This window comes from Podarcis vaucheri, assembly GCF_965113315.1.
Source record: "Podarcis vaucheri genome assembly, chromosome: 15".
NCBI classification, from domain to species: domain Eukaryota; kingdom Metazoa; phylum Chordata; class Lepidosauria; order Squamata; family Lacertidae; genus Podarcis; species Podarcis vaucheri.
The window spans coordinates 15,446,104-15,464,126 of record NC_138753.1 but is presented as its reverse complement, the minus strand read 5'-3'; the positions used below and the strand labels follow the sequence as shown (position 1 = coordinate 15,464,126).

Below are 18,023 nucleotides of genomic sequence, written 5' to 3'. Positions count from 1 at the left end.
CTATCAGTTGGAAAAAAGAGACATAGAGGACTTGGGAGAAGCATGAGAATAGGTTGTGCTTTGTCTACTTTTGGACTATTATATAAAGAGGCCAAAGCAAGAGAATGCCCCACCCAGCCAGGTCAGGTTCTCCTTATGTTAACAGGCAAAAGAGACAGGATACCTCCATTGTCCGGTAGTAAGGGTCCAGAAGGATCTTTGCCAGGGTGACAATCTGTGGGGTCCTGTCCCAGCCGTCTGAGCAGTGAACCAGCACAGGGCGCCCTTCTCGGTCAACAGCATTGGAGACCAACACAGCTGCCTTCAGCATGACAGAAAGGTGCTGCAGCCACTTGGTGCTCTCCAGAGCCGACAGCCAGCTGGAAAGGGACACAGGAATGGGAGAACATTATGCTTCTGACAGGGAGCTGTGGGGAACCCTCAGAACGGGGGCGGGGAGCAACTGCTCTCCAGGCCCCTCAATTCAGCCCTCACTCTCCCCATGCTACCCCCTTCTCTTTCTCAGCCACACTCCCTCTCACACAGCCACCCTCCGTCACTGGCCCAGCTCCTCTCCCTCCTTGGCTGCTTTTGCCCAAATGGAATATGTCCTCGAACTGTGATCCTGCTTCTGGCTGTTGCATGGCTGGAAGCCGCTAGTGTAGAAAGGGAAGAGAGTCATATCCATTGCCCTACCCACTTCTGCCTCTGCTCCCAGCCACCACTGGGCTGTGACCCCCGGAATGTGGCTCACAAGGGAATGTGGTGCTCTAGCTGACAACCACCCCTCGGCCCTGTCCTATCAGTTGTCTCCATGACCTGCTTCATCCAGAAATGCCTCCTCTTCTCTCTCAATTAGTAGCACCCTCATCAGAGCCCACAAAGTTGGTTGTCCGCAGGGGTGGGTTTCCAGATGCAGGACCAGACTGGCCTTGCATCAGATCCAACAGTCTTGATAGTTTTTAACTAGCTGCCCCCCAACCTACACCCTGAACTGCTATCCTAGCCCACTCCTGCCCTTCCCTGTTCATGCCTCTTGCCTTGCCTGCGGGGAGGATGGAGAGATGTGTAGAAGTGTGTTTAGACACTTTCCTACTGTACAAAGGTACTGTCAGGGAACTGCCATCAGTGCCGGAGGGAGAGAGCAAAATCCAGAGGGATTCCAGAGAGCGTCCCGGGAGTGGGAGAAGCAGCCCATCTTCTGGGGAAGAGAATCAGCGTAGCACCAGTGGAGAAGGGGGGCAGATGGGGGAAGCGGCGAGGCGGTCCCATGACTCCTTGCCAGGGACCAGCGGGGAGAGTAGAGGTCCTCCGCTGCCTACGCCCTGCTTGCGCAGAAGGCTTTCGCCCAGAGAGAGTAGGAGGAGACTAGGCGTCAAAGAGCTTCTTTGCTGGAAGAAGTTTAAGAAACGCCCACTGACGGATTCTGCCAGCGATTGAGACAGCCACGGGAGAGTGGCTGTCCGGACAGAAAAGGTTCACTCAGGCAACCCAGCCAGATGTTTGCACCGGCTTACACACGAGCAACCCCTAGAACCACTACAGGTACTAATTATATTCATTGCTCCACCCACTTTCCAATTTGTCCCCATATGGCCCTTGGAAGGTTGCACACCTTCCAACCTGAAGCTCCCCTCCCCTGCGTCAAGGGTTGGAAAGCGAGGATCCACAGAGAGATCGACAGCAGATGCCACCTTTTCCAAGGAGAAAGCTCCTTACCAAGGACATGGCATGCACTTGCAGCAGCTGCTGGCAACCAGCAGCAGCACAAGGAAACAGAGAAAGCTCCCTCCTGCTCTTCAGACTGCTGGCCCTCAATAAGCTAGGAGGAAACATTTCCATGGCAACAGGGGAAAAGAAGAGTGATGTGATGAAGCTGGCCTAAAAAGACACAGCAGAAAAGGCAGGGGCAGAGAGAGCAGCTATCAATATTGAGGTCATTGCCCTGTGGGGTGGAAAGGAGGCAAGAGAAAGTGGAGCAGCTAGGAAGAGAGTGGCCAGATAAGATCCCCCTGCCCTGCAAAAAAAAAAAAAAAAAACAAAACCCAGAGAGACACTGAGACATAGTGGAGAGACTGTCAAGCCCTGGGTTCAAATCCATGCTCGGCCATGAAGCTCACCATGTGACCCTGGAACAATCACCTCCTCTCAAATTCTCATGGTTGCTGGAAGAATGAATGGGGTGATGTTCTGAGCCACAAGCCCAAAGGAGGGCTTGTGGGAGTGGCTGGGTGCAGGGATAACCAAAGAAGGATGTCAAAAAACAACAGAACGGCCAGTTCTAGGGCTTTATTAAAGAAGGTGCAGACTTACAGCAAATCAACCTGCCAGGTCTCCCAACCTTTTACAGACGTGGGACAGACACTGCAGCAAGAAGATGCCTTGCCCGTGCCCAAGGACCTCTCATCACTTCACCTGAACAGATGAGGGCATAGGTGGCAAATACCCAAATCTTACAGGTCAGCTCCCCTTCTGGGCTCAGAGCCCAGCACTCCAAACCGCCCAGATAAGGAGAACTTCAAAGCAAGGCAATTAACCTGTATCAAAGCAAGTGAATATAGACATATGTGAGCTCACTGTTACAACAACTACCAGTTAATTATGGGGTGATCTTAACTACCAAGATGGCGTTTGCAGAGCTTCTGGAACAGTTTGCCTTTGGTTGAACACAGGTGGGGAGGTGTTGGGCTGTGCCCCTGTGCTATCCCATCCTGATCAGGAGGCCCTGGGAAGAAACCTCACCCTAAATTGGAGTTAAAAGTTATCAGTCCCATTAACCAACTGAAAACGCAGATTGGAACTTACTTGCTAGGGTCTGGCATCTGACTGCAGACAGCCCGCAGGTACTGGAAGCTGTTGCGGATGGAATGGATGTTGGCCATCCCCATGAACACCACTTCACAGTTTGGGTAATACTCTGAAACACAGCACAGAAAGGGAGAGGGTCAGCTGGAAGCTGACGCTGGCTGTCAAAGGAAATATCTCGCAGCAAAAAAAAATATTATTCTATTTGTTACTGATCTGTCACAAACTAACACATAAACATGTAAACAGTAAGAGAACCATACACGGAACATATTCGATATAAAAAACATATTACAGAGTTGCAATTACATATATCAAAGTTTTTAACATGAGCCTATATAACCCAACCACAATGAGGCATGAATAATGGGAGGAATGCTTAAAATCTGACCACACATTGCAGATGCACCCTCCAACCTGCCTTACAGCCGACCCACTCACAAAGAATAGCATGTGTGTGAGTGAGTGAGTGAGTGAGTGAGTGAGTGAATAAATGAATAGCAGCAGAGACTTTTCTGAAAAGGACACCTTGTGACTCAGCTGTGGCAAAACAGGTTGGATTTGCCCTGGGCGCATGCTCCTGTCCTCTCCCATCCCCTCCTGACAAGTAAAGCACAGAGATGGGGAGCTGGGGAGCAGAAAGCCACACCAGCACTTCTCTTAGGGGCTTTGACTCATGTACCCCTATTGTGTGCTCAAATGCCCCTCGTACCTTCACATTCACAGCCTCCTCCCTTAGCTCGGTTGGCGACAGCGGCAGTGTAGGACCGGGCATCCAGGATCAGCAGCTTCTGAGGTGTTGCTGAACTCTCCACACTTGAGCACGCAGTCAGAGATGAATCTGCAAAAAGGACAGTTCAGTCTCCCATCTCCCGATCAATGTCCTAATTCTATACAATCTGCCCAGCAATATGGAATTCAGAAGAAAAATAAAAAAGCGGCCTCAGAATGAACTTGAACAAAAGTACCAACAAAGGATAACTAAGCAGCCTTTGCCTTCTTTGCAGTCATAATTCTCAGAAGCATTACATGATGCCATATCTAGAATACTATTTCTGGTTTGGGCCTTGTGAACAAGTGTTCAAGGAGGAGAAATTCAAGCAGAAATTGGAGGTGGCAAACAGAGAGCAGCTTTCAGGGATAAAGTAATGAGGAAAGGGTATAACTGCACTCCACAAGTCTGTCAGAGGCATAACAAGAGATGACAACGAACTACACTCTTTAAACAAAAACTGTAGGCGCAACCATTAATGTCCTTACACTGGCCATTAGCTGTTTTGATAGGGAATCAGAGGTCGGCTTGCAGCCTTCTCTCTATGCTCTCACAACACTCCCAATTGCAGTGTGTTCAAAGCAGAGCTGGGGGGGAAACGACTTATCAGCTCTCATGATCTGCTTTTTAGATGGCTAACTGGGATCATAATCTTGGAGTCTTTCTTTCCAGCTTCTGGCAGTAGCTGCCCTCCTAGAACCTTTCAGCAGAAAACCAGCTTGTGGCTTTATTTGCACAATTCCTATGTGGAACAGGGACTGGACTAAAGAGAATTCCGGGGCTACAATTTTAACCACACTCTTCAAGAAGACACTAGAAGTAAGGCCAGGCCTATGCTATCATGGTCAAGGGACCAAACTCTGTCGAAGGGCGATACAGCATTTAAGCAGCAAAAGTTGAGAGATGAGAACATGCCTGCCTGCCTTACTTACCAAAACCAGCATCACAGGCCTCGTTCCCGTCGCTGAGCCCAGAGTGCGGGGTCCCCCCTGCCAGCCTCTGTCCAGGGTTCAAGGCACAGGCTTTGGCGATGGAGGTTACGAGGTACTCGTCATCAGCGTTGCGCCAGCCCCACCAGCTGATCTCCGGCTGACTGCAGCGCGCAATCACCGCCCCGTTGCGCAAATGTCTGGGAGGGAAATCAAGGAAGCCCACTAGTTCCAGAGTACATGGACCCGTCTCAAGAAGCCACAGCTTCTCAGCCAAATAATAAGGATATTTTTTGATCGGGGAGGTCAGGGAGAAGTAGCATTTCCCAGGATCCCGTGAAAGAATATGGAGCCTTATTCCATATTGCATGTATGATCTAGTAGCTGGACTAGATGACCCTCAGAATCCCGTCCAACTCTACAATTCTATGTTTGCAGCAACCTTCCACAATGCCGTACCCTCCAGATGTTTCGGACTACAAATCCCATGATCCCTGTCCATTGCCTATGCTGGCTGGGGATGCTAGGAGTTGTAGGACTGAGAGACAGAGAGAAAGATCTGCAAAGCAACATGAGGAAAAGGTCCTCCCTGTTAGTTGAGTTATGAAAATGCAAAAATAAGAAGGTAAATTCTGTGTCAAAGACCAGACCTTGTGCTGCAGATGAGGGTACACAGCCCTGAACTCACTCTCTTTCTGCAAAGGCTCTGTACATACAACACCAACTAAATAACAAATAAATTCCCATAGCAACTCTAGAACCAAACCAGACAGCAACAAGGATGGTAAGGGTTTTGTAGATCAGGCCATGAGCCTACAGATCGTCTAGTCTACTTGGCCTATATCTAAAAACAGATGAATAATCCAATTTGATCAATCTTTGGCTGATAAGATATAAGCAGGACCATGGTTTGCAGCCTTCAATCCACAGAATCTCAGTGATTCCCCTCAGCTGCCACTGGATTTGAAACCTTCTATAGTTGAAGGGTTCTTTTTCGTACCTATACACAACTGCTGGAATTCGCTTCCACGATCGAAAGGAAGCCACGTTCTCCAGCTCCTTGTCAGTGATCCAAACAGGAACCAGGAGTTTCTGCGGGTAGCTGGTGCACAACCTAAGAAAGAAAAGACACAGGGAGCTGACCATGGGACAGGAGTGAAAGAAATGAGAGCAAATTCCAGACCTTATTTTTTTTTAAAAAATTGCAAGGCTGTGCATGTTTGGAGAGCCACTAAGAAGAACTTCTGAAATGTGTAGCAGCAACAACAACAACAACAACAACAACAACGGGCTCTTCAACTGGAAATAGAAGGGGAAGAAAAGGGATAGGCAATCTTAGGTGATCACAAGTGGGGCGGGAGCAGGGGGCCTTTTTCAGCCCAAGGGTAGCACTTCGGACCTGGGGAAATGTCCAAAGGCTGCATGCCAGTGATGGGCGGAGCTAGAGGCAAAAGTGGGTGGGTCAAAGATGTGACTCTCACCTTTGTACAACAAGATGCATTCCAATCACACAAAACTGGAATTTTTGTGGGTTTCTACACACCTCACACACACACACGTCCTCTCTCCATCCAGACAAGCAAGAGGCATTGTCTCTGCTCCTATATTATTTGTTTCACGTTCCTATATTCTAAAGCAGGGGTTCCCAAACTTTTTTGGACCACTATCCCCTTGGGTCCCATAAACTCATTCCCAGTATCCTACCCTAAAAGAAGCATTATTCAGAATAGCCATTTGGAGGACCCACTATGGAAGATAATAACACAATAAAATTCAAAGCAGTAACAATCTATTGCACATTTATTCAAAATCCAGTTAAAGAATTAATTCAACAAAGGTGATGAACTTGATCCAGTGATGCCAGCATTTGAAGTCTGATAGTCATATCTACCTCCAGCACACCCCCCCCAGGTAATCTCACCCTTTGGGAACCACTGTTCTAAAGGGATAGATGCCTAGCTAATGTAATGCCCAGTAACAAGGCGGGTGAGGGGCTGCAGATTCTTTTTGCCTCTGAAGACGGTGAAGCCTTTATCGGTGACTCACTTGTAGTTGTTATTGATGTCAGAAACCCTCCACACATTTTGCAAGTCAAAGCCCATCCGAGTCAGCTCCATCTCAAAGCGGTATTTCACATGGTCTCCTGTAAAGGGATAAGCAGTTTTTTTAAAGTCAGCTCAAGCACCAAGTGCCATCCAGAAGTTTGGGACTCCAGCTCCCACCATTCCCTGTCAAAACTGCCACATGATGCTGCAAAAGATGGCAGCACAGTCGTGCTGGCTGGGGCTGATGGGAGCTGTCGTCCAAAATCTCTGGAGGGAAACCAGGTAAGCAAAGGCTGTCAGAGCACAGCTCTGTCTTAAATTGGTGAGGAGGGGGTTAACGGGGCCCAGCATGGCGAGGCATGAAAAACGGCGGCTAGAGGCCCCTCTTAGATTTGCCTTAGAAGGTGTCCCTTTTGACCTACCAGGGCGGCAGAGGTGAGCATGCTGGTCCTCTTCATCAGCACAAACCCCCAAGCACCAGGCGTGGTAAGCAAACGCAAACAGGTCTTCCGGCCTGGTAGGGCGAGCGATGGCTCGGCTCAGCCTTTTCAGCCATTCCTGGCATTGCTTAAAAGTAGAAAAATGGCACCTGCAAGACATAGATGGGTACAGGCACACTTTGTAATGCTCAGAAAAGCAAGACAGACAGACTGAACTACAGGAATGAAAGGAGACATAAGCACCCACAATCTCTTTGATGTCTACTGCCTGTGGCCACTAGCTTAGAGACTCAATAAAAACATTTAACAACAAAAACTCTGTATAATGGGATGATATATCTACTAGACCTGTGACATGTACCTAAGAACAGCAAGGTTTGAACTCCCTTTTTCCTTTAACCGTTAACCACTTTTGTTCCTAGTGCTGTTGCTTTTTAAAACATACATATAAATACAACTTCAAAAAACCACTTAAGAACATAGGAAGAGTCTGCTGAATCAGTCCAAAGGCCCATGTAGTTCAGCATGTTTTCACAGTGGCCGACCAGATAGCTGTAGGAAACCCTCCAACAGATTCCAAGCACAAGAGCCCTTTCCCTTCCTGTGGTTTCCAGCAACTGGTATTCAAAAGCATTACAGCCTCTGACTGTGGAGGCAGAGCAGAGCCATCGTGGCTAGTAGCCATCATTAGCCCTCTCCTCCATAAATTTGTCTAATCTTCTTTTAAAGCCATCAGCGTTGGTAGCCCCAAAGACAAATTTGTAGAGGAGAGTTCTTTGCAAGGTGTTGTTAGCCAGGGCAGAAAACTGAACTTCCATTTGCAGGGGAAGTCTACCTCTGAATACCAGATGGTGATGGAGGAAATAAAGTGGATGGGGGGGCACTGCTGCCTTCACGAACTGCTTCTGGGCTGCTCCCCATTGGAAAGAGAACACTGGGCAAGTTTAACCTTGGCCTAATTCACCTAGGCAATTCTTATGTTCTGGTGAGGGGACCTGGTTTACAGACCACACTACCAACACCATACGTTAAGAGGAGTGGTGGGGAATCCCCTGCATGCAGCTCACAGCCAGATTTTAACTGTGCCATTGGGGAAGGAAGGAAGGGTTTTGATGCCATGCAGCGTGCAATGGCAGCTCTGCCCATTACAAGTTTAAAGCATGGAAAGGCTCGTAGCTCAGTGGTAGAGCATCTGCTTTGGATGTAGATGGTCCTAGGTTCAATTACTAATGGCAGCACCAGGTAGGACTGAGAATGTTCTCTGTCTGAAACCCTGGGGGGCCTCTGCCGGTCAATTCAGATGTAGACAATACTGAGCTAGATGGACCAAAGGTCTGGGCTTAGTGCAAGGCAGCTTTCTATGTTGGAAATGTCTTGGCAGACTCAGAACCCTTGCAAATATGCAAAAAGGAGTCCATGCATTTTGCAACTGCATGTGTGCAATTTCTGAGATGCAGCTGATTTCTGAAGTTTACAAAAACCGTAAGGCAGAGTTTGTAGTTCAATTGTGTGCGCTGAAGTTATTTGCATTCTTCCAAGGGGATTTAATGAGTTTGCATTTTTCAAAGCCAGGATAGATAAAGGGTGTTGAAGAGCTTTTTCTATAATCTCTGTGCTAAAAAAAGGAAAAAAGGGCTGACGAAGAAAAACGTGAAACATGAATGGCATTGCTAAGAATTAAATACATGCGTCTGTTTCCATGGGAAATAGGTTTGTGTGATGGTGTGCATTAATTTTTGTTTATTTAATAACATTAATATTCTGCCCTTTCTCATAGATGATCTCAAGGCAGGTCACGACACAACAGGCAGATGTGTGGGTCTGGTCTGACCCAATACTGGAATGTATAACCACAACAGGTTTCCAAGGGGAATGTGGCCCTTCACCCAAAATGAGTTTCCCCCACCCCCTCATCTATGTTAGTTACCTGCCTGCTATAACCCTAGGCTGTTATCAGGTAGCACCTACCTGACTACTTTGGAGTCCTTGCAGACAATGTGAAGCTGGAACATGTCCCGACTCTCCACACTTTCCATCATTCTCAAAGGCACCTAGAACAAAAGACAAGGAATTAATGAATCAGTGTGAGGTTGTGCGGTGTAGTGGTTATGGAGTGTCAGACAAGAACCTTGGAGACCAGGGTTCAAATCCCTGCTCAGCCATGAAGTTCACTGAGTGACACTGGGCCAGCCACAGTCTAAACTACCTCACAGAGTTGCACAGGATAAAAGGGGAAGGGAGCACTATGTACACCACCTTGAGCGCCTAGGAGGATAGGTGGGATATAAATGTAATTAATAAGTAAATTAACTAACTAACAAGGCAGGCAAATGCCAACCTCTGCGGGCAGAAACCTAACCAAACTTCCCACATTTCTAATATCCCAGATTAAGATATGCTGACGTCCAAAGGGATGTCACATTAATGAGGCCCCACAGCATTAGCAACAAAATCTGTATTATTCTAACACAGAGTTTATCTGTATACCACCAGTTGCCCACAAGTTTCACCCAGGCGGTCCAGAGGCATTCATATTGACTTTTAATTGCATTTCCATTGTTTCTTTTACTTCCTATATTTGCATATTATTGTGTTACAATTTTCAGTGAATCCTTCAAGAAGGAATTCCACGCACCTCACCCACAAATGTCAGATTGGTAGTGATCTTTCTAAGGGTGTTTGTGCATGTATCTTCCTCCAGAGGGTATGATTGTTCCCTCCCTTTGCTTGAGTCACCTGGGGCTGCTTGAAGAACAAACAGCCCAGACTGAGTGGGTTGATCAGGGGGACAGGGGAGCAAGGAGCACCCAAATAGGACCATTTTGGCAGCAGGGTTGAAAAGGGGAGAATAAAGGACTCTTCCAATGGTAAGGGGGGGGAGCGACCTAATCAAAGACATTGCAGACTCTGCCCAAACAGACAGAGAGACAGACGTGTAGCCCCAGACGTACGTTGATTACAGAGTCTTTAAACTTGATATGGAGCCGGTAGTTCGAAATGGCAATGATGGCGTCACTCGCATGGCCCAAATATTCCACACCCTCTCCCTGTAGCACTGAAAATGGAACCTGGAAGGGGAAAGGAGGAGTGTTAAAACCTTCTGGCTGAAGTTCCAAGGAGGCCACCACCCACAGCATCACTTGAACAGGTGACTAAGAGAGAGAGAAAAATATTGACATCTAAGTCCATGAGGACTTCCACTTGGGAACAAGCTGGAAAGTTCTCAAGGTACTGGAGCAGTGCTCTACAATCTGGAATCCCCTGAAGATGTTGGACTACAAGTCCCATCACTTCACCCCACCCCAGCTAGCATAGTCAACAGTCAGGAAAGATGGAAGCTGTAGGCCAAAATCACCTGGGGACAAGAAGGGTTGAAGGACACTGCACTGGGATACAAAAAGAGCAAGGTCACTAAGCCTGTTCCTGGCTCTACAGTTCTCACCATCAGTCCAGCACTCTTCTGGGTGTCTGCAGTGGGAACAGGTCCCAAGAGATGCATGGAAACAATGGCTTCAATCTCCTCAAAATACAGCCTCGGATTTCCTCTTCTTTTAAAACAAGGAGTTAGGAACATGAGGAGTGTGACACCACACACACAGCACGCAACGTCATGTTGCATTTTTGGAGAAGCCCCCCTCCAAAAATGTGACGCAATGTTACACGTTGTGTGTGTGATGTCACATGTTCGCGTTATGGTGGCTGGCACCCACAATCCTGAGGGTGAGATGGCGCCCCTGCTTCTTCAGGAAGGCTGGGAGAGACCCCCACAAGTCTTCACTTGCTACACTAGATGATTCTGTATATAAGGCAGCTTCTTTGTTTCTAATGTGACCAGCCAACTAAAGTTACCTCCCAATTGCTGTATCTCCCTGCTATGTTAAGATACATACTGCACAAATACCATACAACCACATTTTAAGAGCTTTCCCCCAACCCCTTCCCCCCACCCCCCATCAAGGATGTGGGAAGAGATGATCCTCTGAACTGTTGGTCTGTACTGCATTTGAACCGAACTGCTAAATTGTGTTTGTTTCCTCCTGAAAACATCAAGGGGTATCTTCCCATGCTTAAATTTAGATCTCCTCCTTTCCTCTTTTTTCCCTTTCTGCTGGTTAACTGGGAAGCTTAACACCTGAAGGCTGGTGTGAAATTGTGCAGGGGATGTGAAATTCTCACAGGACTGTGGAAATCAGAGGGGGAGGGTTTGGAGTGATATTTAGCTGGCAGCATAAAAAAGGGACGCCTCGCTGCCTCACTCTGGCCTTTTAAGTTCTGGGCTTCAACAAGGAACAAGAAAGCGTTCAGAGCCGGCTGCCTGCGTCTTTGAAACACCGCTGAGATTTTATGAAATGTGATTTTATTCCCTGGGGGAAGGAGAATATGAAATCGTGCAGCGGGATGCCCAGGCTGCCTCTCCTCCCCCCCGCCCCCCCGTTACAACTCTTCTGTGGCAACACTGACACAGCAAAATTGAACAAGGCTCAAAGGCACATCGGCACATCACAGGAAGCAAATCACAGGGCATATTCTTAAAAGCCTCCTCCTGTAATTTGTTCTCACTGCCCCCATGCATAACCATGATAAAATATATGTATGAGCACACAGAAGACAGGGAGCCCCAATTCCATATGCAGCATCCCTCTGTTTTACTTGGTTGTTTGAGTTTAATATTCTAAGATCTAGAGTGTGTGTCAATGCACACAATTTAAAAATCAAGGCAAAGAAAAATATATGCTAAAAATTCAGCCTCATATTTGGAAGTGTAATCCTCCCATGCCAATAGCTGGCCCAAACAATAAATTATTACAGTCCTCCTCAGAGTATTTGGGTGGAAAGGAGGCGGCATCAGAGGGGAGCCACAGAAAATTCCTCTCTGTGTGGGTTCTGTTTCCCTATGGTCACTTTACAGGATATTTAGCTATCATCCCCCCAATCCCTTTTAATCCAATATATAATAAATGTGTTCAGAAGTGGTATTTGGGGGATTTTGCTTAAATCTGCACTGAGTTCACCAGACAAGATCTTGTTCATATGACATTCCAATTACATTGCCCAATTACATGGCCCATGTTGAAATCCAGGTGCAACTACATTTTCTATATTTATTAGCTTCAGCTCAGAAGGCCTCTTTTATTGTGGAGGTTCCCCTTTCTAAGATGCACAACACCTTACAGTCTATAAATGCATAGGGAACTTGGACAGTGAATTAACAGTCTCCCAGAATCTTAAAATTGTAGAGTTGGAAGGGACCATGAGGAATATTAAGTCCAACACCCTGCAATGCAGGGAAATTTTGCCCAATGTGGTACTCGAACCCACAACCCTGAGATCGCGAGAGTCTCGTGATATACCAACTGAACTATCCCAGGTCGACATAGAAATTTCTCAAACGCCTTTACAGACAAAAGGAAACCAAGGCTTGATTGGCCCTCTGAAAGGCGTGCACAGAAAACTGTACAACTATTTTAAGACATGACAAAACATGTCTGGGGTCAATGCTAGTCTAGCCCAGTAGCCGTTTTCTTCAGCCTTGAACACTCACAAAGATCTCTGTAACCCAAAGATTGAGCCCTTGATAATGTAAAAGCTTTTGTTGTTGTTTAGTCGTGTCCGACTCTTTGTGACCTCTGTTGCTACATATTTCTCATTCTGGGAGCCCAACGTGAATTTTACTGTGACAATAGCTATAATGTAATAATAAAGTCCAGCCCAGCCTGACAGCTTAGGTACGGGAGGTAGTTGTGTTCTTGGCTATCAGCAGCTGATAGACAGATTTGCAACATTTAAAGAGATTCTGCTTCTGGCTGTTCACTGTCCCAGTTCATTGCCAGGAGTGGCTTAGACTGGCACATTAAAAAACAAAAACTCAGGGTCATTAAGGACATTTTGAATTTTCAGTTTCTTTCCCACTATTTCTTTTCTTTTGGTGGTCACAAGTCTCCAGGAGATTGCACATTCCAGCAGATTGTGTGTGCTACTCTGTTTGTCCCTGTCCCTCCCTTGCAAAGCAGAAGAAATATGGTGCAGCTCTAGAAGGGACAGAGAACTAGCTCTGAGGAGCAGGGGAAAGGACCAGGACTCACAGAGGTCTGAATGACTCCAGAGTGATAACAGTGTGTCCTTGCAGCAGCAGCTGTGACACAGCTTTGCACTCAGGCTGCAGGAAACATTCGCTTCCAGGAGTCTGGAGGGAGATTTATTACACACCCGCAGTCCTCACCCCTCCTGCCCGGCCATAAGGAATCGCACCAAGCACCATCCAGCCTGCCAGAGCCCCCCAGGTAGCTTACCTGTAAAGACTCTTCTTCCTTGATCAGCTCTTTGTGAGGGAACAAGTCCTTGGCCTGGATGTATTCCAGACTGGGTGGGCCTTCTTCACCCTGGATGCCAAACACAAGAGCAAACGCTCAGAGGGGCACAGCACATTTGCCAAAACGCCACGGGATGCACATCCCAAACACAACACAGATACACTGCTTGCACGCCTCCTGCTACACTGCCACACTTTGCCTCTCCCCTGCAAAAAAACAACAACAACCCGAAAACAATCTTTCTTTTGCCTACATACAGCATGTAACTTTGCAAGAACACAAAACGACACAGGTTTCCTGTGCAGGGATGAGCCAAAGAAGAGGACAGGCAGGGTCCATACTGTGGGAAGGCTTATAATACTGACACACTGATACTGAACCATCTGCTATAGTCCAGGACTCAGAATACATAGGAATAACCCTTTCTGCTGCCCCCAATTCTGCCCAGCGCGAATTTATTTATTTATTTTTTAATGAGTAGATTTATGCAGCACCAGATTTTTAAAACATTCATTAAATTCTCTAAAATGTATCCTAAAATATGGTACAGAATAAAACATAATCAGCTTGGGGGCAAACAGCTGACAATATAACCACTCACAATCCAGTTAGCAACCACTACATATCAGAGTAAGACCCATTGCCCCCTTGCCCAGGAATAGGCTGGACAGCACAAAAATTCCAAAAATGTAGAGGAGGAAACATTCCTAATTCCTTTGTATAGAAGCACTGTCCTTGCGTTCCATCACAAGCCAGTGTGTGTTCCCCAAGATATGGACTGGATCTAGATCCCACCTCCCAAACTAAGCACCCCCCTGTTTTAAAACCAAGCAGGGAGATGTCTCTCTTAAAAATAAGACCTCTCCTGATTTCCCTCTGAAGTCTGGATAGCTTCTGTTCAACTCCCAGGCTCATCTCAGTATCCCAGCATTCTTAGAATCATATTCTGCATGCAGTCTCTAAAAATTCTCTAGCCCCATCTTCACTAAATCAGTTTGAAAGTGGCCCAGGGACTCTGGGACAAAGTTATATGCAGATGCTGAGAATTGTCTGAAAATAATCACGAGTTGTAAGAAAAAAAACCCAGGTCAAATAAGTCCAGTATTTTGTCTCTCCCCCCCCTCCGTCCAGTGGTCAGCAAGACACTTTGGGGGAGGCCATAAACAGTGTGCAAAGGCAAGGGTCACCTGCAACTGGAATCCTGCAGCAGAATGCCTCTGAACATGGAGGTTCTACAAAGCCACTGTGATCAACAGAAACGCAATAGCCCCAGACTCTCAGTGCAAAGCAATGACCATTAAACAGCTTAGAGGTCATAATAATTCATTAAGCAATATATAAATCCTGTCAAATGAATAAATGAAATAAAGCCTGCTGTGTGGTTAAGCCCCCCACCTTTTTCAAGGTATCTACCCATAAATTATCTGCACAAAAGAAATGGGGAATTAAGCATTTTCTGAACAATAAATAATTTTTCCACAGTCTCTTGAGAGAAGGGACCCTTCTTCTATTTTAAACCCATTTTTTACACAAAGGATGCCCATGTCTTTAAGTGTCAGGAACTACCAGAAGTGGAAAATATTTCAAATTCCTAGGAACCAGCATAAATTCTTGTAAGAAATGAAGAAATGGGGAGGAGTGGGCTTTCTAGTCCTGAGGTTAGGTTACTTTTTTTTAAGCTAGAAATGACCTTGTCAATGCCAGTATGACTCCCCATTCACACCATACACTTAAAGCACCCTTATACCCCTTTAACAGTCATGGCTTCCCGCCAAAGAAGCCTGGGAACTGTAGTTTGTTAAGGGTGCTGAAAGTTGTCACAGAGCTACAATTCCCAGCCATTATCAGTCGTAAAAGTTAATTTTCACTCTGAAAGGCCATCAGATAGAAATGGAGGGTATTTCCCCCACCCTTTCCATCTGATCTTTTCCCGATTGTGTTTTGTTCCCTCATCTCAACTGGAAGCATAAGAAGAATCTGAAGAAAGCAGGAGGGTGATCAAACTTCTTCCCCAGAAACCAATAAACCAAGGCATCTTACATAGCTGCACATAGCTAAGCTATGAAATTTGCTCCCACGTGATGCAGTCATAGCCACCAGCTTTGATGGCTTTAAAAGGGAGATAACACAAATCCATGGTGGATAAGGCTACTCGCCATGCTGGCTTTGTTCTGCCGTCACTGTCTGAGTTGGTAGACCTCTGAATGCCAATTGCTGAGGAACATGAGTGGAGATAGCACTGCTGCCCACACGTCCTGCTGGTGGGCTTCACAATGGGGCATCTTGTTGGCCACTGTGAGAACAGGATGCTGGACTAGATTGACCCCCTCTGGCCTGATCCCAGCAGCCAGGGTTTTCTTATATTATCTCATGACCTGGGTCTGGCTGGCGCATGTACACATCACAGTTTCAAAGCTTGGACTGGGAGGGTCATGGACACTGTACCGAGTTTTCAGACCTAGCACGGAACCTATTAAAATGTTGGGAAGGGACCAGAGCTCAGAGGCAGAGCATTCACTTTGCATTTGGAAGGTCTCAGGTTCTATGACCATTTTACAGATATAAGGCAGCAGGGCCAGGATGAATCTCTGCTAGGGGCTTTGGGGAGCCACTGATAGTCAGAAAAGGCATACTGGCCTAGATCAGGTTCCCCCAACCTGGTGCTCTCCAGAAGCTGTTAGACTACAATTCCCAGTAGCCCCAGGTAGCATGATGAAGGTTGGTTGGAGCAGATGGGATTTGTAGTCCAAAACTGCAGGTCGGGAGAAGCTGAAATTGTGGACCACTAACCTGATTCTGAATATAGCAGCTTTCTGTGTTCATGGGAGCATCTCCATCCTGATGTATACCAGGATAGTCTGACACATAAAGGCAGTTGTCATATGTTCACATATTTCAATACTATTGGTCAAATCTAGAATCCACCCACCTACAGTAATACTCAAGAAGACTGCAGTGAAACTAGTTTTAATTAAAATGGGAGAAGCTTTTTAATGATGTGAAAGCCTTGTGAAGTTGAAGCATTTATCCCACCCACCCAAAAATGTTTTGGCCCCATGACAAAAATCCATTTTAAGCTCAGGAGATATTGATTCTGGATGCCCCAACATCTGATCCAATTAGACATACAGCCTTACCTATTCTTGATCTACTAAATGACTGTGGTCTGCCTTCAGACACTGACAAAGACCAGAATTTCTAGGATGCATTAAAACAATTTCTTCCCTTGAAAAATGACATCATCCCTCATTGGAAATTCAGCACTGAGACATTCAAGTTCACCAGGCTCTTCTAAATAAACCAAACTAGGTTTTGCTTGCTTTCAAACTTCACAATATGAGCTGCTTCACCTATTATCAAGCACACATTTTATCTTCCCCCGAGAAGGTGGTGGTGATTGGGCGGGGGGAGACGTTTAATAGGACAAGGAGAAAAATATTTTAGGGAAGCTAGTTAACAGTTTCTTCAGAGGCAACTTCAATCAGGGGCTGAGCATTCACTGTTTCCCAGAGAGATACTGTTCTTCAAATTAGATACCTGGAAAATGACTTCTTCTTTTTTTGCTAGTCTAAAAAAAGAAAGGGCTGTGTATGTAGCCCATGATAAATATAGGCCAAGATGGAGCTATTACCTTCTCAGTCTTGAGGCTGAGGAGGCAGTCTCTGAAGTTTCTCCCAAGTTCTGAACGAAGCTTTTAACAGGGTAGGAACTTATTTATTTCTTACATGTATATCCCACCTTTTCTTGCAAGGAGCTTGAGAAGGTGTACATGGTTCTCCCTCTCCTCATATAATCCCTACAACACATCTGTGCGGTAGGTTAGGCTGATAGGCAGTGGCTGGCCAAAGCTACCCAGCGAGAGCTTCGTGGCCAAGTGGCAATTCGGATCCTGGTCTTCCAGGTCAGAGTCCAGCACTCTAAACACTGCACCTCACTGGTGCTCAAAGAGGTGCTGTCTGATGACAGCAGGGAATTCCAAGGGTGGGGTGAGAAGTGTATCATTCCCCCCACCCCCTTCTTGTGCCAGCTTAAGGTGGGGAGCGAGCAGAGAGGAGAGTGTTTCTGCTACCTATAAATAAAAGCTTGTCTATTTGGCAGATGGGGCTGGTTGTCTCTACTGTATTTCAGGTCCGCTAGTAGTTATTACAGCCTCCATCTATTTATTGTTTTGGTTTATATTGACATTTAAGGATAACTTATCTATCTTTAACTGTGATTTCTGCATTTCAGGGGGTTAAACTAGATGGCCCTTTTGGTCCCTTCCAACTCTACAATTCTACATTTTCTGCTGCGCTAAAATGTGGAACTTTTATTTTATCTTATTTGTGGGGGTTTTCAGATGCTGTAAACCCCTCAGTGGCTTCTTTAAAGTACAAAGCAGTATAAAAATTAGCTAAATAAATAAGGAAATATCGTTTCTGAGTCAGAATATTTTTTCCCACAACCAAGTGTCAAACAATCCTTGGCGCCATTCATGGTCATTGTGCACACATGAGCCAGAAGAAGACAGAGGATGGTTGTCATGTACCACGTACCTGTGGTCGTGTTCAATGGGGCAGCACACAATTTGGAGAGGATGCCCAGTAATGAAATTCATGCATAAGTCATTCCATGATAGCAGAGGGAGGTGGTCTAGGCACCCATATAGGACCTGGCAAGCAATCTTGGTCTCAGTGGTGGGTAGCGCTTTGACCTGACTATAACAGCAAAATCTGAACATGGGTAGAAATATCAATGGGAAT

The 18,023-nt window shown here is 46.3% G+C and overlaps 1 protein-coding gene and 1 long non-coding RNA gene across 4 annotated transcripts in view; one reads left to right on the top strand and one right to left on the bottom strand.

The window, feature by feature from the left end:
• Positions 1-18,023, bottom strand: part of MTMR4 (myotubularin related protein 4) — a 46,996-nt gene that overhangs the window by 10,373 nt on the left and 18,600 nt on the right. For all 3 annotated transcript variants that reach the window (XR_014214129.1, XR_014214130.1, XM_082201361.1), the window contains 10 exons: positions 13,261-13,350; positions 9,922-10,038; positions 8,939-9,021; positions 6,953-7,119; positions 6,532-6,628; positions 5,486-5,599; positions 4,489-4,685; positions 3,497-3,625; positions 2,785-2,896; positions 164-359 (listed from right to left, as the gene is read on the bottom strand). Coding sequence is in view for 1 of the 3 variants with exons in the window: in XM_082201361.1 (XP_082057487.1) it covers positions 164-359; positions 2,785-2,896; positions 3,497-3,625; positions 4,489-4,685; positions 5,486-5,599; positions 6,532-6,628; positions 6,953-7,119; positions 8,939-9,021; positions 9,922-10,038; positions 13,261-13,350 (1,302 nt within the window). In the remaining 2 variants the exon portion in view is untranslated. The remainder of the gene's footprint in view (positions 1-163; positions 360-2,784; positions 2,897-3,496; positions 3,626-4,488; positions 4,686-5,485; positions 5,600-6,531; positions 6,629-6,952; positions 7,120-8,938; positions 9,022-9,921; positions 10,039-13,260; positions 13,351-18,023) is intronic.
• LOC309520176 lies at positions 368-2,021 on the top strand. The gene is made up of 2 exons (XR_014214171.1): positions 368-1,084; positions 1,525-2,021. It is a non-coding gene; the product is annotated as an uncharacterized lncRNA (long non-coding RNA).